Source organism: Parambassis ranga, chromosome 19 (assembly GCF_900634625.1).
Source record: "Parambassis ranga chromosome 19, fParRan2.1, whole genome shotgun sequence".
Taxonomy (NCBI): domain Eukaryota; kingdom Metazoa; phylum Chordata; class Actinopteri; family Ambassidae; genus Parambassis; species Parambassis ranga.
This window is the reverse complement of record NC_041039.1, coordinates 19441979-19465835: the sequence shown is the minus strand read 5'-3', so window position 1 is coordinate 19465835 and position 23857 is coordinate 19441979. Positions and strand designations below refer to the sequence as shown.

Here is a 23857-nt window from a genome sequence, read left to right as displayed (position 1 = left end):
CTGACTTCACTCAATTCTGTTGACAGTGGAGATGAGTCATTTTAATTGGATGCAGAAAGTGCACCCACTGCTCTGGTCAAGGCTGCATCAGGCTGTCACTGAGCTGGGTTTTGGTCTTTAATGCAGCAAAACAGGCTGTGTTGAGGTGTGCACTGGCTCTGGTTGTGGTTTCTAAACAAAGGAAATATAAATAGTTTGATTACTGACACACCGTTTTCTCAGATATGGTCACAAACAGGCCTTATATTGTGTGTGTTCCACAGTGTTCCAGTACCTGTGCAGGAGGCTTCCAGAGGCGAGTGGTGGTCTGCCAGGACGCTGATGGGCGCAGCAACAGCTACTGTGATGAGAGGGTCAAACCTGCTGAGTCTAAGAGCTGTGACTCTGGGCCCTGTCCTCTGTGGAACTACGGCGTCTGGGGAGAGGTGAGGTTATATTTAGGGTCATAATCTTCATGACATCTCCTCTGTGTGTCCTCCCTTTTGTTAGAACAAACTCTGGTGCTGATTGAACTCTGACCATAGTTTTCCATTTGCTGTACCCCCACAGTGTACTCAGACGTGTGGTGGAGGAAGGAGGACACGCTTGGTGGTTTGTCAACGGCCTAATGGACAGAGGCTCAACGACTACAACTGTGACATCCTGGACAAGCCGCTGAACATGGAGCAGTGCAACCTGCAGCCCTGCCCGGGCTCTGCCTCCTGGCACCGCCGACCATGGAAGCCGGTACGATAGTACTAATTCATTTTACTTTAACACTCTACCTTCCCCACTGAGGGTGCGTCACTGTGAGTAAACACAATGTGTGCTAGAAATAAGACCTGTGTACTGAGTGTGTTCTAAGCCTAAAACCAGAGAAGATTATGTAGTATGTGCTGGAAATCTGGTGCCACTGTTGACTGGCCGGCTGTAGCCCACCCAGGTGGGCCCTGCAGTGGCATGGTGCTGATTAGAATTAAAAGAAACACATTTTTTCCACTTAGGGGATCATTAAAAACACATGAATCCCATTCTGAGCCAAGGCTCCAAATTAAAACCTATAAATCAGGGCAGCGTTGTCCAACAATGCCATATATTTTTAGGCATAACTCATAAATATTTATTTCATATATGAGGCGTGAAGTAAATGTCCTTTGTTACCGCTGTCTTCACCCTGTATCCTAAGTACACAAGTGTATATTTGTGTATAAGAGTTAATATTATGACCTTTTTTTTGAACAGCAACAAATGACTGTCGGTGTATTTTGTATATGTATCTATGTACAGTATGATTATTTTTCAAGTAGCTAGTTCTCGTAACTGAATATTTAATATGTCGCCGGTGCTCTCATTCTGACCTCTCGTATCTCTATGAGTAAACACAGTTTGTACAGAGGAAAATATTTTCTAAACATGTTTTATGCTTATTTTTTTGATAATGTGTTTTTACTTACAACGGCCTCATCTCCGTCTTCAAAACTATGCAACGAAAGATAAAAACGATATTCAAAGACTATTAAAAAAAGTGCCTTAAAATGCAAAATACTTTAACAAGAAGCATTCGAGTATGAGAATGTTTTTTTAATATTATATTTATAACTGTTAATAAAATATATTGTCTGTATGTATAATGCAGTCTGTATCACATAGGAAAAGGATTACAGGCATGAACGCTTTACAGTACCACTTCATCACCTCCTGTACCAGGTTCACACAGTCGAGCCATCAGGCATACACCAAAAACAATGAGTCAGATTATCAGTTCATCACATTGGTGGGCACTTTAATCCTAATATCTGTGAAAGACAGTCAGTTGAGATTGGGTTTTCCCTAAAATAAAGGTGCTAGCATTATGTAGTGGTGACATATCTGTATTGTGAAGAGTTTTATTAGATTTACAGGATTAAAATACATGTATTTATTCTGTTAATCCCAGGTACCAACTGTTTATTAAACATTAAACAGTTGCTTATATTCTATTCAGCTTTCTCCATAACACAAACCACAAACCTAAGCACACAGATACCTCCTCTTTAAGAAATAGTCAGTTGTTGCTGTTCGTCTTTCTTCGTTTTTTTGTTTTGTTTTTATTTCTGAAGGATTATTTATTTGTATACAATAGATTATTAATTTTTGCAGCTTTAATATTTTTTGACTGATGTAACACTTTACTTGAATTATATGTCATTCTATATCAATTGATCCTTTGGCCTTTGCTGACCCACAGAACTTACAAGGGCTGCTTGTTAAGTTCATGGCATATGTTGGAAGTCAAATTCAGGAAGCTTACACACATTTATTGTTCAACCACTCCTACATTTACACACTTAGTCCAGACTTTGAAGTCCATGTCTTTGTTCTCCAGGAAGTGATCTGCAGCAGCAGTGACATAATCATTGTCAGTGATTGGAGAGAGGGAGAGGTAGTAATCACACACATACTCTAGATGACTGCTGTTGCCGCTGCAGATGATTTTGGTTACCCAAAATTGATACACAATCAATAACGAACAAAAAATGTTGCCTTCAAACTGTCTGCACTTGGATAGTTGAATCTCCTTTTGCATCAAGCTGTCACTCCCCATACACAGGGCAACAAAGTCCCAGTGAACAGCTTTAGCCCTGTTTAACTGAATAAGCACAAATTACTGAATGAATCACACACCTTCTATAATCTGCCAGCAGAGAAAAGCAGCAACTAAACACAAGTTCAACCAGCTTTAACCCTTCACCTGGCTGCAGTGGTGTTGACTGCAACAGATTAAAAAAACAGATTAAACTGTGCTTCTCTGTGCTGTTCAGTCTGGTTTAACTTACAATTAAACCGTGACAACCCAGTTACCTGTCCAGGGGAACACAGTCAGGCACTGAAAACACCGGTTTCTTTGCATCTTTAGGTTCCAATTAATCTAAGCAGTCTGAACTGCAGTTGGATTAAGGCAACATAACATCACCATGACATATTTCAGGTGAAGTGTTGCAGTTGGGTCTGTGTTTATGTTGGTATCCTCCCAGTGAGGGCGTCTGCAGCCTCCCTCTTTATGTTTTTGCTTCTCAGTGTGTGTGTGTGTGTGTGTGTGTGTGTCTGTGTGTGTGTGAGAGTGTGAGCATGTGAGGTCTTCCACTGCAACAAAGACTCCTCAGCCATGGCAGGTTCACTCCCACCCACTCTTTTTGTGTTGTAATCCTTTGGTGCAGAGTTGCACAGCTCTGCTTTATTTTGCATATTTTGGTTCGTTGTTGTTCTTTTCGCTATTTATTTCATTCACATGCAAAAATACGTACATATGTTCAATTAGCTTTTTTTCAACTGTAAAGACTATTAAAGAAACATAACTGTGACATTTGTGTTGTTTCTCAATGCAATATTTTACATGCATACACATATATGTGCACTAGTAATCACTAGGAGTCACTATATGTATGCAGCGCACATACAGTATGTGTAACACTTTCTTTAAAACACCCTAAAGCCTTCAGTCGTTGGCCATTATGGGTATTTTGGTATTTGACCCTCAATTGACTTCCCCAGTCTTTCTCTGTAATCCTTATAATAATTCAGTCTTTGGGGGCACACTTAAAATCAGCTTGTATAGTATGTGTAATACTTCACATACCTTGGCACAGTGTAGTGTAAAACACTGCAGGGCTTTTCCTTTTATGTGTTCTGAACATTTTATTCTGTAATCTCCCCGGAGAAAATATACACAGTCCAAATCAAACTCTGGCGCTGGGTGGCACATCTGTTTACCATTGCATTAATGGAGCTCTCTGTAATGCGTTTGGCAAGAGACCGACAGAGTATTACTTTTACTGCAGCAGTTAATTGGTATTAATTCATGCTGGCAAAGTTTGTTTAGTTGAGGAGATCCAAAATGCTGAGAGCTGAAACACCCAGTATTTACTTAATGTTATATACATTAGAGTCTATAACAAACAGAGCATCTATAAAGTATATAAAGTCCTTGTGGAACTGCTCTTTAGATACCACAGAGGGTTAATATGTGATATGCTCCTCTGAGGGTGTCTTACCTTACCTTACTTACATCACATACCAAAATAAATACACATGCTTTATATAATTCCTTATAAAATCTTATATTATTATATATTGTTAAACCTCTTACTGACTATGTAGTTCACTGATATATTATTCCACATGTAGCAATCATTGTAATAAAATTAACCAAAGCCCTGTCTGTAATTTATTTATTTATTAAGAGATAGGCTCGCATGCACCATATGTAAACATGAGGTATATGTATATGATGCCACACTATATATTTATTAGAACGTTTTTACAAAAGAAAAAGTAAGGTCTAAATAAAAATGTCTTCTAGTCTAAAAATACTCTGCTTATTTAGACTAGTTTTTCTAAATAATGTCATCAAAACATATTTATTCAAAAAAGAAAAGACACAAAACAATTATCAAATTTATTGCACAAATTCAGCACTGCAGACAGATGCTTCAACATAAACTATCAGGAATGTAAATATCATTAACTAATGGTAATTGCCTTAAAAGCAGTGTCAACGTCAACTGTGTGAGACCAACAATGCAGCTGTGTTTGATAAATTGTCAACCATTTCAGTAATTTATGCCTGTGTGTTGCTAACAAAAACACGTCGTTTCCTGTCATGTGAGGGTTTCCCATGGATCGCATGAGGAGAGCGCCTGCGAACTAATCATGCTCCTTCAAATGAAACACACATGCACAACATTGACCATACTTGACTTTGGCCTGAGGGCGTTGGGCAAGAGCTTTCTCCAAACCTGTCACCTTGGGGTCAGCTGGTTGTGACATCACTGAGCTTGTGTTTCCTGATGCGGTCCATTTGTGGTGAATAGAAGGGGCCATCTGGGTGCTCACTAACTTGGTTGTTTCATGGCTTTTGCTTTGAATCTTGAGTTAGTAGATAATGTTTCACTTTGGCCTTGAAGAGAAAGCAAAACGGTTCAGGTGTTAATTATCTGGGTAAAAAGTCAAACGCTGTTGGCCTGCAGATTTTGGCAAAGTCTTGGGAGGCAGAAAATCAGATCAGAAGATCAGATTTTAAATATTTGGATATTGCAGCATGGCTTTTATATCATGGATAGAAGTCCCTTTTAGGTCAAGCAGTCGTATAACATTCGTGTAACAAATTTTTTTTTTTTGAGAGGAGTGCTTGCATAAACATCCTCATACCTTATTGTAGTTTATGCAGCAGTTAGCAGCTGGAGCAAAGCCACCCCTGAAGGGATAACCACAATGAGTTTGTACAGGGCATTCAAATAAATTAAGAGAAGAGCCCATCTAGTGAAGATAGATGTTGTTCTGTGGGTGATCCCAGTTGGAAGCAGATGCGGTGAGACGAAATGAGAGGAGACAGGCCATGAGAGTCTGGAAGCATTTAGGTTGGTCTGCCCCGGCCCCATAGGAATGACAGGGAGCATGGCCTCACTTTGACACAGGTAGAGAGCATCTGCTTTTCCTCTACTCTTCAGCTGGAGGATTGCAAAGTGTTTCTAAGCCTCTAGGAGTCGCTTCTTAAATGAAAAGTCTTCTCACATGAGGCTACCGCCTCAGACTGGATGGGGCCTGGTCCTGTTTGGGCCTGTTGATGCTATCAAGTTGATGGAGTGAAATGGAGTTTGTGGCGGTTTTTCCTGCTTGTGTGAGAGAAAGTGATAGATGTGTCTTAACCATTGACAGTAAAAACTATGGACAGAGCTTCCGTGACGTCACCCGTTTGTTTCTGAAGAGCTGTTTTGAGGCTCGGTGGGAGGTTCCGGGACGTGATGACCGCCGCCATGTTGACAGCGTCACGTCCGCCAAAACTCTCAAATATGGACAAAGAGGGGGAGCACGAGCGGGGTTTAGGGGGGAGGGCGATCGTGGGAGCAGGAAACTCATACGTCAACTGTCTGTCACTCAAGCGGCAACGCCCATAATTATGCATAATTTTAAGTCCGAATACAATTGAAACGAGTGGGTTGTAAAAAAATTCACCCCCCCTACAATTGACACTAGAAGAGAACCTATCATCTGAGACCAGAGTGGTTTTTTGTACCAGGCCGTAAACATGTTAATTTCTGCTGTGAAGTCGGCCATTTTAACATGGGAGTCTATGGGAAATTACTCGCTTTTGGAGCCAACCCCCAGCTGTTGCAGCGTGAATTACAAGTTTTGACACTTCCGCATGGGCTTCCACTTTGAGCCCCGAAGGTTGCCGCTTGGTCTTAACCTACTTCCACTATTAGTTAACTTCAGCTAACATAAAACCCTGAATACTGACGTTTTACCTTATCTAGATGTCAGTGTGCTTTCTACCTGGAGTCACAGCGTGCTGCTTTTTCGTTGTGACATACCTGTCAGGTTTCTTTCTACATGTTTATCGTCAAAGTCGGCAGAGATTCCAGTATGTGAGGCGCTGCCTGATGCACGACGTATCAAAGTTATTTCTTCAAAGAAGTGCTCACAGACAATAGGAAGGTAGATTGCTGAGATTGAGATTGAGATTGAGATTACTCTGAAATGGCATCACTAATTGTTTCACTGAGGTATTAAATAACAATAAATACGTGTCTTGTGATGTTAATCCAGGCCTGAGGTTCGGTCAGAGTGGTAGCATCGATGCACTTGACTGACACACCAGAAAACTGCTATTAATACATTTTTAAGCAAGGAGTTTGAGTACAAAGACTTAAGTATGCATAAACATTGTTGTCTATAAATAATTAGCACAAATATCACCTCTTGATTCTTCTTCTTTTGCACCCACTGCCAGAATTTGTTTTACCATTTGTTTTTTTTGTAAACAAAAAATCCAAGGTCAAGATCTTCTTCCACTTCTCTGAGCTTTTCCATACTTCCCCTCTCTGCAAGCTGTGGCAGGCTGGTTGCTATGACAGATAAGAAAAGCAGCTGTGTAACATTTAGCAGGAAGAGGGAGTTAGACTTGGGCGCCTTGTGTCAAAGGTCGCTGCTTTATAACTTCAAAACCGGTTGGCTGTTTGCTATCAAAATTTAGCCAGTTTTTCATTCTTTTTTTTTGGCAATTCTTCACAATATTAATTGTTGAGTTTTCATTTTCTGGATGTTTGAGCATAACATGGAAAAAAAGTCCTAGTGGAATGTTTAGACATTTTAAACTTGGCTGTTTTGTCATTTCAGTTTTACTTATGTTACCTTTTTTTGAGTGGTGTTGACTTAAAACGGAAAGTGTGTTGAGGGCGCTGTATATGACTGCTCAACCAGCTGTTTATTTAAACTATTTTAAGGTGGCGTACTTTGACGTGGAGTGCAGAACGTGCTGTTTAGTTTTAGCCAATCAGGAGTTTTCTGTAGCTGACACATAATTTCCACATCGTTCAATCAGCCGTATCCTGGGATGAATAATATTACAAAATCAACTCGTCACATCTGAAGATCATCACCACATAAAACATGCATTTGTATTAATTACATTTGTTGCATCCATCATACTTCAAAGTGTCTTATGAAGTGAATAAACTTTGTTAGAGATAGCGTGAGATGAGGACTGGGTGGGGGTTTGCGTCGGATGGATAAAAGAACTGTGACTCTTGACATTCCTCTGTCCCATGACGCCGCTCTTACCAGCTGTTCCCATGTCGATAACGTGTCGTTCAGACTTCTGTCTTTTAAAACCTCCCTGCAAGACAAGACCATGAACAGATAAAAACCTGAACATTCTGCAACATTATATCCTCCTCCTCCTTCTTCATTCTTCATCTGAACATTTTTCCTCTGGACATGCTTATGCTGATTCATCAGGCTTTATCTGCAGGCATTCAGTTCCCAATTATCACAAATTAAGATTCAGCATGAGCTTTAGGCTTTGTTCAAACGTACTGTAACCTTACAGCAACATGTAGCCCAGGGTATAATTCTACACTCTGCTCCTGCAGTCTACACTTGCAAGTTTGTTCTTGCTCTGGGTCAGCGCTGAGCTCCTTTGAAGACTCCATGTAACTGCAGTTACCATATGCTTGGTATTACCATCCTTTTGCATAGCGAGCGTGCCGCAATGTGATTGGAATTTGACCTTGGCACTCACATTTTGAAATGTGTGCTTACTAGGAACTACAAAATATAGATTCATATACAAGGTCATGTCTACTAATTATTCATTACTCCCGATGGGATTATGTTTATAGATGAAATTTAAGTGTCTGATTTTGTTTCACATCTGAGTTTATGTCCTAAAAACAAGCAGTTTGTTTTATGGCTACGCTGCCAAAATCATTTGGCTAAACTCACCTTTGGAGGATTTTTTGAAAACAAATGTTTTCATGCACTGCTTGAAGCATTGCTGGCCAAATAAATGTGTTTTTAAACACCATATCTGAGCCAGGTGCTTTCCCTCTGAGGGGTTCTATAGAGTATTAGCTGCTTTGATTTCCATATTGGCTGAGTGACGTTTCTTGAAACTACAGTCAGCTCTCTCTCTCTCTCTCTGATTCCTAACTCTTTCCATGTGTCCTATTGGATATTATTACCTGTAGCAAGTAATGCAGTGGGTGGGGTCATCTTGAGGCTGCCGCCTGCCAGACCTGCACGAAGACATTTACGCACACGAAAGTATCCGATATCAGTCTGATTATCTGACATCTTCATGAAATCATATTTCGTTCGTGTAATCATAAACAGACATCTGTTCCCAAAGCTCTCTGGGGCTGTTTTATGGTTTTTGTAGCACAGAGAAATGGCATGAATTAGCTGGGTTTGGTTTAGCACTCAATTATGTGATTTGTTCCAGAACTGTGAAACTCTATCAAAACAAGAGAGCTGCCTTCAGAGTCACTCAGCAGAATAATTAAGAGCTGTCTGCCTTTAAATATCACTTGTGTCTTTCTGCGTTTTGATCTGCATTGAAAAGAAAAAGCTGTTTTTAACTTGGCTGATTTTCAATTTTAAAGCACTTGAGTCATTCCATTTTATAGTAATCCACATTATGCCGAGACGATCCTCAGCAGATTATATAAGATATAAGCCACTTTATCATGTGAAATGAACTGCAGAGGCGACGTGGGAGGGCAGCTCTGTCTGAGGACTGGTTCATTTCCCGTGTGACCTGTAGATTTATCATTTCTTTCATGTTAAAGAGACTCAGAACTCTCCCTTACATTCTTCAAGCCCTCAGCACAACACATTCAGATAAATGAATAATGGATAAGTACAAGACACTGAAATGACTTTTAAACACGACTCTTACATGCTACAAATTCAACAGCTATTCCAAGAAAGCAGCAAGACAGAAACTGGTCATATTTAAAGCAGCAGTTGAGTGATTAGTAGAGCAGTCTTACCTGTGGGAGTGGGTGTTGGTGAATAAGGCAGCAGTGGTTGAAGCAGAGGTCCCTGAGTCCTTCCTTGCCCCCTCCTCCTGCTCTCAGAGGTGAAGCTGTCCTCTGGTCCCACATACTGTGCCAGCTCTCTCTGTGTGTGCCCCGCATTACCAGCCCTGATTAACTAATGGCTGACAGATGAGCTTGGCAGGGTAGCAGGAGGAACACGTCGCTGCCATGTAGTGTCTTTTCTCACACCGTTGAAATGCAGATACAGTTCAGCTGGGGGAGCGCAGCCCGTATGGCTGCGATTTCCTTTCTTCCTCCCTTTTTTTTTCTCTCTCTCTTTTTTTTGCCCTCCTGCTTTTTACAGCAGTAAGGAGGGGCTATACCCCCCTCACCCCCCCCCCCCCCACCTCCAGCATGTTTGCCTGTCTCTGCTCTTGTCTGGGGTACAGGGAGTTGTGTTATCATTTTTGAGTAAGTGTGTGCAGCGGTTTTGTGAATCTGCCATGCTCAGGATGTCCTCTTTGATGTCCTCCGTCAGCTGAGCCAGACCTGTGTTTAAGATGCCTCAGTAATTACCACGTGTATGATGCGTGTGTGTGTAGTGTTAACCACTGCCTGCACCACTACTTAGGAAGAAAAGGCTTCATTTGAACAGACAAGGATTAGCAGAAAATGACTGAAATCCTCTTGTGCAAGTTCTATAGGTCATCGTTTGTGGGATGGTCAGCACACGGGAAAAAAAAAATCATAGTGTTATGTAATATTCTGAGAACATAATTAGAGGACAATGCAATATTATGTTCATTATCTGGACTGGAAAATATGAGTCTCCTCATCTTGTGTATTTGATTCGAGCACCCCATTTTTGGAGCGGCTTTGTATTGGGGCGCTCACTCGACAGGCTGAAATAGCCACCCTAATTGCTGTCTGGCCTCATGAGGAAGAGAAGTCTTTAGAATATTTTCATGTACCATCTCATGCTCCTCTCAAGAGGCCATTTTCAGAGCTTTCATCAGAGTGTCTGGTTTTTATTCGTTATGTTTTTCTTTTCCCCTCTTCCTCCTTCGTTGTCTAGCTTTTCCTGAAGTATTTTTTAAGTTCTTTATTGGTACCAGATGATTGTCTCGCCGTGTGTGCATCTACGCTTCCCTCTCTGCATCCTTTCCACCCTTCTTCCGTCGGCCTCTGCCATTTACAGCAGCTCCGAAAGTAATTCCTCTGTTTACAGGTTAAATAGTTGCCTGCATTCCATCAGCTTGTGAATGTTTGACAAAAGGTTTTTGGTGAAATCCGTTTTGGTTGTTGACATAAATTTGTTTGCAGTGTGTTCAGTTGGCTGTGAAATGCTACAAGGATGTGGTGTGGTGCACCAGTGGCTCTTCCACTGAGGTCTAAATCAGAATATATATATATATATATATATATATATATATATATGTGTGTGTGTGTGTGTGTATATGTATGTATATTAATATTATGTATATATATATATATATATATATTATGTATATATATGTGAAATATTGTTTTATGTCAGTGTTGATGCCAATTAGGATTTCTGTTATATGTCTAAAGGGTTAGTTCAACTAAAAAAGTCGGGGATTAAGATGGTACGGGGATTAAATTTCTGGTTTGTGTAATTTTGTTGCATAGGATTCATTAACAAAAATAGACAATGCAAAAAGTGTTTATCCACTATTGTAACCACAAGCGGTATTAGCGCCACTTAGCTACAGTACGAACTTTGCTGACATTTCCTCTTGCTCTCCACCCATCCCCCTCTCTCTCTCTTTCCCCTCTCCAGTGTTCAGTAAGCTGTGGTCGGGGGACCAAGCAGCGGGAGATAGCCTGTGTTTACCAGAACCAAACCAAAATAGAGGATGACCACTGCACTCATCTTCCCCGGCCCAGAACACAGAAGGCCTGCCGCGCTCGAGGATGCCCCAGTTGGAAAGCCAACAGGTGGAGGGAGGTATGTTTGTTCTTCTCTGCTGTCTCTCCTCTGTCTCGGATAGTAGTCGTAGCCTCTGAGGAGGGACCGTGACTGCGGCTAGCAGCTGAGATGTGAGCACAAACACAGTCGGAAGCTTCCCAGAGGGTTGCAGATGTAGCATATGTACACACAGAGCACCTGTCCAATCACTACACAGTTTACTCCTATTTAAGATTAATGTGTCATTTTCCTTTCAAGTGCAAACTAAACACAGCAGGCTGGATTTGCAAAAATGTTTATGCAGTGCTCTTGACATTTATAGTTCAGGTTTAAAATGTTCAGACAAAACACTAAAATCTTCTACAGCTTCTCTGAAAGCTTTTTATCAGACCACACACTCACCACGTTCAGTACATGCATTATAAGCCTAATGAGATAAACACGGAGAGCCAAATGTGTTTAAAACTGATGCTGCCAAACCTGACTGCCAATACAAACACATGGTTAAGATGATAGTTTGTGACCTTAATTCAGCAGTTGTGGAGTACATGCGTCCCTTTGTGGATGTTGGTGTCTTGGAGCTTCAGAAAGTTCTTCAACTGCAGCACTGGTTACAACATGGCTGTCAAAATGGCAACCAGTGAGCTCCTCTTAACTGTAGATGAACCCTGATGAGGTGGAGATGATGTCAAATCCAAATATCTGGAGAAGAAGGTTGAAATTATTTGTTTTTTCTGATGATGATTGTTGACTTTAAACCTTCTGCGTTAACACTCAGAGAGTCGAACTGCAGAACTCCTGTCCTTCTACCTTAGGCCACAGACCCATCAATCACCTTTTGTATCCACAAAACTACACCAAAATATTTTCATATTTGAAAGCATGTGTCAAGTGAATACTTGAAGTGTGCAATGTGAAATCCCAGAACGTCCTTGAAGACCAAACATCTGCCACTCCCCTCTCTCTGTCTGAGGGTGTCCTCCTCCCCTTCTCACTCTTTCTCTGGCTGGTGTCTGGAAGCAATCATCTTCCTCCACATACCACCAGCAACCATGAAATCCTCAACTAGAGCATAAAGACATGTTTTATATCTTAATATCCGTGCATGTGACAACTTTGAAACCTCAGCACCCAGTGTCTTGAGTTATTCCACAGATACCCAGCCTCCTCACTCACTTCTGACTGGAGTGGGACGGGAGGGTGGAGTGAGGAGGGCTTTGCCCAGTGAGGATTTTACTGGCTTCCAAGGCCAAGAAGAATTATTCTCCACTTACTATTTGTGTTGTGCCCACATGTGTTCAGTTTAAAATTTTAAGTTGCAGCTAAAAGATGGGTCAGGAGTTCTGACTTTCATCCTAATAAAATAAAGGCACAATAATGTTTTTTTTGTACAACTATGAGACTGATTAATCAATCAAAAGTTTTATAGGGTCTGTTCAAGACCTGTATTTGTGACTACAGTCACTGCAAGTTCTATTTCCATGCTTGGTTCAGTTCCAAGTAATGTTTTTTTTTTATTTGAAGGTCAGATTACAGTATTTTTTCTTCCAAATTCAAGGGATTAGCCTTTCACTGTACTGACGACTCCCATTTACAGAGAGAAAAGAACAACACGAGTAGATGTGGGAGTTTTCTGGAAATGTGATCCTCACTGTATACTGCACAGATTTTATAACAGATGAAGTCTGGCAGGGTTAGAGAGAAATCAGGTTGATCAGCTCAAGCCTAACAGAATGCATCCTCAGTATGCAGGTATGCTTCTCAAAGCACATCAAAGAGATGCTGGAGATAGAGCTTTTTGTCTGATCCCTGATATATGGCTCACAGAGAGGCAAACAAACCAGCTTTGGATTTATTAAGTGCATTGAACACGAGCATCAAAGCAGCAGATCAGCAGATCATGACACAGCAGACCAAACAAACATTTAACATATTGTCTTTGAAAGTCTATGACACTATTAAAAAGACAGCAAATAGCATCATTATGTTGCCCAGATTACACCACAAATACCTTTTCTTGCAATAGCTATTATAATGGAGTTTCATGAAACGGACATGTCTGTGTCGCAGGAGGTTTTTCTTGTTGCAATACTGTGTCTGGCCACTTGGACAATGTGCAGCAAATTATACATCTGTGCTTTTCCACTCACTATTTTGGCTTTGAGGTCAGCCTGCAGTTTTCAGGGCCACTCAGCAGCGTAGCATTCTGACAATGGAAACATGCATGTGTGAAAAATATAAAAAGATGCAACATAACAATGACATTTATTGTCTTTTGTTCCTCATTGTGTGCTTGTTCTCTGTGTCGTGTTTTATTAGTGTTCTGTCACCTGTGGAGTCGGAGTTCAGAACCGAGACGTTTACTGCAGACTTAAAAGTGCCGGGCGTGTCAGAGAGGATCTATGTGATGCCCCCACCCGGCCTCCTACCGCGCGACCATGCCAGACCAGAGAATGCACACATTACACATGGGTTACTGGTGAATGGGAAGAAGTAAGTCCAGACACTCGTCCAGTCGTCTTTCTTCTCATCTATGCCTCCACACTTCCTTTCTCTCTCAGTCTGAAACAGATGTTTAATCATCTTATTAAGGTTTTTGTTGACTGGGATCTCCACTCTTTCTTTCTCTCTTTCTCTGCACCTTTACGCAGACAGCATGCCAGTACCTTTTGATCTCTTTGTGGCGTGGGCTTTAGTGATAACTATCAGTCAGTGTATCATACAGTATCAACCCACAAACCGCTGATGGCGCTTGATTACTTTTGTCCTGCTGAACATCACTCCTCTGTGTCACGCTAGCTTTTCTTTTGGCTCATCTTTCTTTAATGTCATGTCCTTTGTCCAGAGAAACGAGGCATAAAAGAGGGGCACCACCTAGGGACATAGCGCTGTGTCCTCCTGCTGGAATGTTTGCAGTATTCAGATTCCAGTCTGTGTTACCCTGAGAACTTGCAGCCTCCTTTTTTTTACAGTTTGGCCCTGAAATCTGTGCTGTTCTCATAAAATCCACACTCTGAAGACCTTCTGCATGAATTAATTTTAAGATTTTGGCCCATATTTGGCCTGTAAATGTGTACAAACAATCTCTTAACAAAAACCATCATTTGTGGTAACACTGTTAATGAGAGCACATGTTCAGGACTGTACTCACTTCAGTCAGATCTTTACATAATCTACAGTCTGCATCTGGATGACTATAAAGGTTAGCAGGAGTCTGAAAAGATCATAATGCTGGTGCTGAAAGTACAACACTGCCCCCCCCCCCCTGCAAGCTCTTCTGCACCCTCACTGACTTCATCCCTGTGTTTGATTTTTCCTTGTAGTGTAATGGAACATGTGGAGAAGGAATAAGAAACAGGAAGGTGGGATGCATGGGTCCAGGGATGACACCCGCCCAGGAGGATTACTGTGAGCCATCCTCCCGGCCAGCATTACTCCAACCGTGTAAAGGAGCTCCCTGTCAGTACATGTGGATAACAGGAGAGTGGACACAGGTAGGAAAAAGAATTAAGGACTGAGTCAGGACCAATTAAGTCAAACGAATTAGCCGCCCATGTTCTTAGCCTTAGGGAGAAAGAGAAGCATAAAGACTGAGGTGTTCTTTCCTTGGAAAATAGATTCATTGGGTGAGCATGGCCACCTGAGTTAACACTCAGTTAGCAATAGAAACATTGGAATGTCCTCATACCAGGTTCTAAGAGAAGAATATGACATCTTGCTTTTCTTCAAATGATGTAAAAAGAGATGTTGAAAAACATGTCTGAGAATTAACAGAGCTCCGAAGCGTGTGTGTTGTGAGTTAGCATCTCTGCAACACAAAACAAAATATATTGCTGTTTGGCCACATACCTAAATTTTTGCTTTAATGTGGCCTATTAAAAACAAAAGTGATTTCTTTCCATGTATTTTCGCATCCTTTCAGAAGACATCTGCTGGATATGGCTAATGTCACGTGTAGGCAGTAGTTGTGCGAAAACATGCTGAATCTAACTATGTAACACATCAGCAGTATGAACAAAGCAAAGGTTATGCATGGAATGTACTGTACTTCAGATTATCTAGGTCATCTGAACAATACAAAAAAAATACCATCCAGGCTTTGAGTCAGATAACGCACTATATTTGTATTGGTAGCACAGCAGAGACGCTGCCATCACTTTCATGTTCTGATGTTCTTAACCGATAACGTGTGTGTATCTGTGTGTGGCTCAGTGCTCTGCCAGCTGCGGTGTTGGCTACCAGCAGCGGATTGTCTCCTGCTCCATGATGCCTTCCTCTCACGCTCAGCGCTTGTCTGCTCAGCCCTCCTTTGCCGGCACAAAGTGTCCCGAGCCCCGCCCTCCTGGCACTCGGCCGTGCCTTCTTACTCACTGCCCATACACGACGTACTGGAAAGTTGGTCCATGGAGCAAGGTGAGACAGATTCCATTTACATAAAACATTTTAAATACTTTCTGCTAATTCATCTTAATTTGTGTGTCTGTGTGTGTGTCAGTGCTCGCAGACCTGTGGGGCAGGACTGATGGAGCGCAGAGTGGAGTGTGTGACCTCCAAAGGCCAACCGTCCAAACACTGCCGTCCATCAGAAAGACCTGAATCTCAAGCTGCATGTCAAGAAAGAGAATGTGAGCCTCTCCTCTCCTCTCCTCTCCTCTCCTCTCCTCTCCTCTCCTCTCCTCTCCTCTCCTCTCCTCTCCTCTCCTCTCCTCTCCTCTCCTCTCCTCTCCTCTCCTCTCCTCTCCTCTCCTTCTTCAGTCCTTTTTGCCAGGGAATGTGCACAGTAATGGCGTTAAATTGTCTGTGCTGTATATGGCAACCAGTGCCGTGTCTGATTGTGTTTATAGAAACTCAACTTTTTGCTCTGTTTTAACACATTAGGCAGACCAGTGAGCTCCACTTTAAGCCTCTTGGAGTGAGTATTTAGCGGAACAATAAACAGACAGTCAGGAGTTTTCTATAAATTATGATATGGACAATCACACAGAGTGCCTCGGGGGTCTGTGCGGCGGCTGGAAATGTTGTTACGCAGCAGGCCAAAGTTTGCAGGTTCGCTCCCCCACCTTTCGGTTTGATTTCACTTTGGCACAATTTCACCTCGGCTGAAGCCAAGTCAGGCACTGGTGAAATTAAAATGATATGCTCGGGTGACAGCCAGTTCTGTGGTGAAGTATTAATTTGAATCAGCTAATCAGCATGTTGTGAGTGCTGCAGCACTCTGGGAGCTCTTGCTGGGGAAGAAAAGAGCCAGGTCACAGTCGTTTTCTGTAGAAACGCTTAGTTTAGTAGCTTAAACAAAGATTTACTTGCTTGCAAAGGTTGAGCAGCTAAATATCACAACTTTAGTGGGAAACAGCTGTTCCATTATAACACATCTTCCTTCTCACAGGTCAGATTTTCACTTCCTGCCGGGAGGTCCAGATGAGACAAGGAGTGAGGATAGATGGAGAATACTATCTCAAGGTCAAGTCCCGGGTCTTACAGGTGTGTGTTCCCGTCAGAATTACACTAGCCATTTCCCACAGGATCTGACCTGTCGTCTCCCGTGTGCTTTGCCTCAGATTTACTGTGCTGAGATGCAGACTGATTTCCCCAAAGAATATGTGACGCTACGCAGCGGTCAGACGGATAATTACTCCGAGGTGTACGGGCACAGGTTTGTATGAAGCCATGACCACCGGGGCTGTGACTCTGTGGCATACAATGCTTTTAACACTAATCTTCTTGAACACACAGGTTGCTGAACCCATTTGAATGTCCATATAACGGCAGCAGGAGGCAGGACTGCAACTGTAGGAATGACTACTCAGCAGCAGGATACACACTCTTCCACAAAGTTCGTCTGGACCTGAGCTCCTTGAGGATAACGAGTGCGTAATTACAGTGCGATTGTACTTGTGCTTGCCTCGTCTGATGTAATGAGACCACACATGAATGTTGCCTTAACCCTCGCACGCCTCATACCACGATTCTAATAATGCCTCGTCTGAATAGGCCTGTGCAGTGCAATGAACACTTATTCCCCCTCACACTCTCTCCTGTGAAATCAAAATAATGACCTTTCAGCACTTTGAGTTCACATCACTGGGCGAGGACTAGAAGCCGACCTGTCAGTGCAAACATGAGAGCAGAATAAAGGTATGCAGGCGTGCACATGGAGACGTGTGCTGACTCAGGAGCACTCACACTTACCGGTGATTGAATGCAAGCAGTCACATCTTCGCAATGCGTACACACTTACACATATGTTTGGCCTTATTGTCATTACTGCACTCAGCTCCACCTGCTCTGTTGGGTGTATGCCTTTGATTTGAGAGAATGTGGATTAGGGTGTGTGTGGATTCGTACCTACACCATCATCCTCCCATCTCCTTAGTCTCGTCTGGGTCCTGACAGCACATGTTTCCATGGTGCATGGTACTCATTTGGCTTTTAGGTGGCGAGCCGAGAGGGAATAATGAGTTCAAGATGAGATGAAGGTTATGAAGAGGCGCTAATTCTCTGGTTTTTGTACATTTCTAAAACTTCACTGTCACACAGACCATACAGAAGTAGAGCAGCAAAGGGTGCTGGTTATACTGAATGTGTGTGAAGAAGCATAGGACAGATCAGCAGAAAACTCAGGAATAACTGGATTAAAATGTGCTGCAACTGTAAACATAGTGTTTGAAAACTGCACCTAAACAGACACTACAACATAAAGTGGTTTTGCTCATCGCTGAATTTGTTACATGTTTCAGAAACTCTGAACAAAATTCACTGTAAGAAGTTTTTAGTGGAAACATCTGTGTGAAGTGACAGCGAAGTGACATGTGACATCATCCCTGCACTGGATTTAATCGTATAAACGTTTTGCAGCTATCTGTGTGGTTACACTGAGCAGATGTTTTTCATCCATGTTTATGTCTGTTTGTTGTGACACACCGTGAGTCTAGATTTGTGTCTTTGTTGTTTTCCAGTCACAGACCTCCAGTTTTCTCAGACCCTACTTGGCCAACCAGTGCCCTTTGCAACAGCAGGAGATTGTTTCAGTGCAGCCAAGTGTCCACAGGTCGGGCAGTCTTTTTTAATATATATGTAATATATAATATGTGGACATAGTACAGACGTATGTCTCCATATAAAACTATGCTCAGCTTTCTTGGTTAAATAACTTCTCTGCCTGATTTATGTTTTCAGGGCCAGTTCAGCATTAATCTGATTGGCACTGGCCTCAAAGTGGCTCCAGCCACCAAATGGACAGCTCAGGGCAACTATGTTTCTGTCAAAGTCCACAGATCTGAGGTAAGAAGTTTCAAGTAGGTTTGTTTAATTGTCAGCATTATTTTGCAGAGACTGGGGCTGCCATGTATGACTTTGACAGCCTGATTATGGTGGCCGAACAAATGACAGTAATAATGTTTTTGTGATATCTGTGAAAATTTTTGAATCAGAACTCCAGAGTCCATAACCTTGTGTTATGGTAGGCGGCAACCACCGCATTGCTGCCATCTACCATGACAAAAAAATAAGAGAAAGAAATATTATGAGGTGCTGCATTATTCACACACACAAACAGTGACCGTATACCATTTTTATTTTATTTAAGGATGACTCTCCTGGCTGTTTTTTTTTACTGGGGTGCCTTGTAGTTGTGAAATGTTGTTTGAAAGGCTGTGTTGTATCATCTGTCTGATTCACTGAACAGGAATCCCCAACTGACATTTGTTGTTTGTTTTCATTCACTGCATAAAAAGCTGCCCTTTGCCCACTCTTTCCTCTCTCATTTGTCTCTTGCTGTAGGACGGTTCAAGAATCTATGGCCGCTGTGGTGGTTTCTGTGGGAAGTGCATTCCCCAGGCTCACAACGGCCTACTCCTTCAAGTCCACTGAGGGCCGTGTGGAGCCCAAACCCCTGAAATCTAAGAGTGATTGAGTCCTGCTGTCATCTATGAGTGCGGTTTGTTTAACAGTAACATCCCTGATAAAATCCCCAAATGGCAGCTAGAGCAGACACTGTGCAGTACCACAGGGCCTTCATCTAAACTGAAGAGGAGCCTGCAGTTATTTTCTTGGCAACAGTTTGGCATTGGCTACCAAGCACATCAGTGTTTTGGAACCTGACACTGTTATGGATTTTATTTGTATCATAACATGGGATACAGGACTGCAAAACACTGAAAGTACATTATGAGTGTGTTCTGGTTGAGAACAGATTCATACATCATACTTTCTACATTTTTATAGATTCACTGCAGCTTGTGAGGGTATCACAGGATATCACAGAGGAGACAGACTCTGTGTGAGGGATAGTTATGCTGCTCTTGGAAGACGTGAGTGTGTTATCAATGTTCTCATGCAACTCTCAGCAAAGCATGTGTATTCCTCATTACGACAGACTACTGTACAGTATTTTTTGGAGGAGGGGAGATCTCATGAAAAAAAAAAATCAAATAGTGACATCCATCCAGACCTGCCTCATGTCAGGCCACACTGTGGGAGCCTTTAGAACACTGTGTTTTCTTAAAGTCTTGTCTGCTGTCAGGTACTTACAGAAACACATGCAACTGTCAGATTAAACACTAGTGCTGTGAGATAAAGACTGAAATATTTCCTAGTGTTGAAGTGAAATGTTTTATTAGTATTATCCTTTAATCACACAGATAAGTTCTCATCTGTTACACAGTATCAGGTGTGACCTCACACCTTCCACTGGGCCTCCTGTAGGTACCCACAAGCCCTACCTCTACCACAAACACCCATACTCTTGTTGAGATATGTGTTGTAATATATTTATGTTCGATCATATTTATTCTGTACTGTAGATTATGTTCTTTTCGTTAAGGTACAATGACTACTACCAGCAGAGAAGCCATTGTCTGACATGTTTTGTCTGCTTTGCTGTAATAGGTATTAGCCTACTGTTTGTAGTGTATAACCACTAACCTTGAATGAGGATCTTTTGAATGGTGCTTTTGAACTACTGGAATTACCTCTAATCTCGAGAAGGAAACAGACTTTGGGAATAACTCTGGCTGCAGTGGAGCGTCACTTCTTTCTGACCGACTCTCTGCAGGTTACAGTCATTCATGTAGCTCAGTGTCACTGCATTAGCAGTGCTTAACTCATCCTATGTGACCACTACTACTGCTACTACAACCATGAAGCATGCTAACACGCCGCTACGCTAATGTTACGCTTTAACCAAAGTTAGCAGGTAGTTGCAGATTTTTTTCCCCCCTCCTCAGACAATGCAGCTTCTTTTGATTTAAAGAATGGCTGAAAATAATAAATGTCAATGAGCAGCTACAAAACCTTTGGCTATCATTCATTTTTATGATGGTCAATTGTGCTATGAGGTCTGTATCAGAAATTTAAAGAATACTTGATGCACTATGTGCCATAAATTTTGTAGAAATGTAATCCTGTTTTTTTTTTTAATAACCGTTAAGATTTGTAACTTATGATATATGTGTATTTTTAATATTCATACTTGAATTGTAAACAGTGTGCTTAATATTGAATGGGCATTGGTAATTAATAGAGAGACAGTGTGCCTGTTTGCCATGCTTTATCCAAAGATGTTTTTAAAAGAATCATATTTGTACCTACAGTATGTATGTAGCCTGTATAAAAGAAATGAATGATTCTGGTGCTATATGGATACTAATCATATGATTACTGTATGTTCCGTTACTATACTAATGCTGTATAAAAAGAAGTAAGAATAAAACATGCTTTTCAGCAGACTGACAATTTTTTTGTTTATTTGCTGCATCAGGATAAAAGAGTGCATGACCAAAATCTATGAGGGAAGGAAATAGGCCTGCACTAATACTCCTGTATGCAGACGACTCCGTAGTCTTTTTCACACAAAGTCAAGGACAGAATTCCAGGAAATAGTTGAAGAGTTAAGGAAAACTAAAGACTTGGTTATCTGATAACAGGCCTGTAGTACACTTAGGGAAGACCGAGCTGATCTGGTTAACTTCAGAATAAAGTATTTGGCCAGGAATGCCAGATTAATAAAAGAAAACCCTTGAACATGCTGGCTTGCTGCCAGTCCAGTGTCACTTTGCTCACACTGTTTAGGGCAGCAGTGGCTCAGTGGTAGAGCAGAGGTTGTCCAATAATTGGAGGTTGGCGGTTCGATCCCATCTCTGCCCTAGTCATTGTTGTGTTGTTGTGTGTTCTTGGGCAAGGCACTTTACCCGCATTGTCTCCAGTGCATGATGTGTATGAATGAATCAGCAGTGGACGGAGAGGCCGTAGGCGCACCTTGGCAGCCACGTCTGTCAGTCTCCCCCTGGGGGGCTGTGGCTACATCTGTAGCTTACCACTGCCACTCTGTGTTTGAATGTGGTGTGAATTAATAATGCATCTGTAAAGCATCTTTGAGTGTCCTAGAAAAGCACTAAATAAGTTTGATGTATTATTATTATTACTATTACTTTGTGCTGCTGGGAACTAAATAAAGATTGTTAGGATTTTTTAAAAATAAGATGACTTAACTCTAATGTGCAATGTGTTTTTCAAAGTGTATTTTTTTAGTCTATTTTTCCTCAATACATTTTTAACTATGCTTTGTAAAAGTGGTGAGGACATGTCCCCCTGCAGTGCCATAAACAGGGAATCATACTTTTTACATAGATGGTAGGTGAGGCCCATTTTTGAATGGAAATGTCTTCCTTATCACCATGCTGTTGTTTCTGTCTGCCACAGTTAAAGAAGGCCAACAGGTCAGTCCTCCTGGCCCGATGCTGCCAGATGCCAGATTGTAGCTCCATGTGGATTCGCTTAAGCAGTGCAGGCTGCATTTCCACAACATGACTCGAGTCCAGAACCACTTAAGAGACACATAAACAGAGCAAATACCCTCTAAGGTTTAGGAAAAAGCTGAATAAGTCAACCACTAGATGAATTATCAGACTGTGTCAAAGTCAAAGAATGAAGTCCCAGTGAGCTCACAGTGTGATGGAAATGACTATTTCCAAGTACTTATGTCACCAAAAGGATGCTGTGCAGGTACTTCAGCAAAAAGTAAACTGTTTATACACAAGCCACTTTTCCAGGGCTCATTGCATAGAGATAACTTTGTACATTAAATGAAAACAGATACTGCAGCGCCTCAAGTGCTGCTTTGATTTCTGCCGTGGTTCCTAAAATCTAATCTAAGGATTTGGAAGAATCCCAAAGCACGACAGCAACTCCCCTCAAGAACAGTTTTCTAGTGAAACCTAGCTGTAATGAAGTCTGTCCAGACTCTCCAGGCTATGGGTGAGCTGGGAAACAGCTTCCCTGGCCTGCTTGTTGTGAGCATAAACCAGACATCTTTAATGACTGAGCTGAAAAACACAAACCTGCACCGAGAATCCTCATAAAAGACACTAATGATTGATGTTTAGCACAGTCTGCTTTGAGGTAACAGCACAGACATTCCAATGCAATCTGCAGCTGCAACCTGCTCTAAAGGGCACTCAGCCAGGAGCAAAGCATGGTTTGCATTGACATCACACACATCATTTTTTTTTTCATTTAATGCACCAAATTTCAGCCTTCAAAATAAAAGGTTTTACAAAGACCTTCCTAGAGGTTTTACATCCTGACAGGAGCTGCTTCATTAAAACACACACTACATTTGCCTGTAGAGTTCATCTATATAAACAGAAACATAAGTTAGAGTATATTTAATGATGAAGTAGGCCCTAAAAACGTGCACAGCATCCACCCAGAGGCCTGTATGTTCTATGCAAACAGTGACCCCTGGTGTCCTAAATATTACATTACATACTGTACTTTAAATTTGCCCTCATTAGTATGTATGTTTGGGTGTTATCATGAGACTCCCTCTCATTTGACTGTGCTGTGGTGTCCTTGTTGTTTCATTACTGCGGCAGCCAGGACTTCAATGCAATGCAAATCCAACAATGTGCATGCAAACAGACAAAACACCAACATGCATACTTGCTGTGTTTTTGTGTTTGCCTGTGGTGAAAGTTTTTCTTTTTGTTGTACGTGGTTTCTTAAGGGGCTAAGGTTAATTTTTTAACCTCTTTGACCATCAGAAACATTCATAATGGACACTTTATTACTGTAAACATATCACAGTCAAAATGGACAGTATGCATATGGACATAATTTTGACATATATGGAACACACACATTTTTTGCCATGTTGACTACAGACAACACCCAGATACAGTCAGTTTATTAAAACTACTTCTGTCTTTCTGTATGTGAGCTGATGTTGATAAATAAATTGTCTGTATGTTTATTCATCCACAAAGTATTGCAGAAAAACACATATGTCACTAATTACATTAACAATAGCTCCATAATAATAATAATAATAGTTTCCTTAAGAATAAATATTCAGTGCAACCGAGATTATAAAGCAACTCCACTACTGACCAGTAGACGGCGGTAAAGCTTTAAAAAACAGTTCAACCTCAAAGTTAACTGAGGCCAGACTCTTCCATATCTGTCTTACATAAAGTGCATCATGTGTCATATATGCACCCATTACCCGGTGTTTGTGAGCTCTTGTTTTTTCCTGCTTGCATCATCTCAGTGTGTTTGTGTCTGTCTTTGGTGGTTTATTGATCATTTCATGTCCTTCAGCTGCTCTGTCATTGCTGTAAGTGTGTGCTTATAAACATGCCTGTATAAT

At 41.5% G+C, this 23857-nt stretch overlaps 1 protein-coding gene and 1 long non-coding RNA gene across 2 annotated transcripts in view; one reads left to right on the top strand and one right to left on the bottom strand.

The window, feature by feature from the left end:
* The window catches only part of LOC114452123 (A disintegrin and metalloproteinase with thrombospondin motifs 20), a 62827-nt gene extending 42902 nt beyond the window's left edge, over positions 1–19925 (top strand). Inside the window, exons 27-39 of the mRNA XM_028431252.1 lie at positions 264–425; positions 550–726; positions 11083–11250; positions 13531–13704; positions 14535–14705; positions 15424–15624; positions 15707–15836; positions 16598–16692; positions 16770–16864; positions 16945–17078; positions 18168–18259; positions 18388–18492; positions 18991–19925. Coding sequence (XP_028287053.1) covers positions 264–425; positions 550–726; positions 11083–11250; positions 13531–13704; positions 14535–14705; positions 15424–15624; positions 15707–15836; positions 16598–16692; positions 16770–16864; positions 16945–17078; positions 18168–18259; positions 18388–18492; positions 18991–19080 — 1794 coding nt within the window. The 3' untranslated portion in view covers positions 19081–19925. The remainder of the gene's footprint in view (positions 1–263; positions 426–549; positions 727–11082; positions 11251–13530; positions 13705–14534; positions 14706–15423; positions 15625–15706; positions 15837–16597; positions 16693–16769; positions 16865–16944; positions 17079–18167; positions 18260–18387; positions 18493–18990) is intronic.
* Positions 6890–9561, bottom strand: LOC114452124 (uncharacterized). The gene is made up of 3 exons (XR_003672236.1): positions 9291–9561; positions 8481–8534; positions 6890–7633 (listed from the first exon to the last, which is right to left on the bottom strand). It is a non-coding gene; the product is annotated as an uncharacterized LOC114452124 (long non-coding RNA).
* Positions 19926–23857: the final 3932 nt, after the last annotated feature.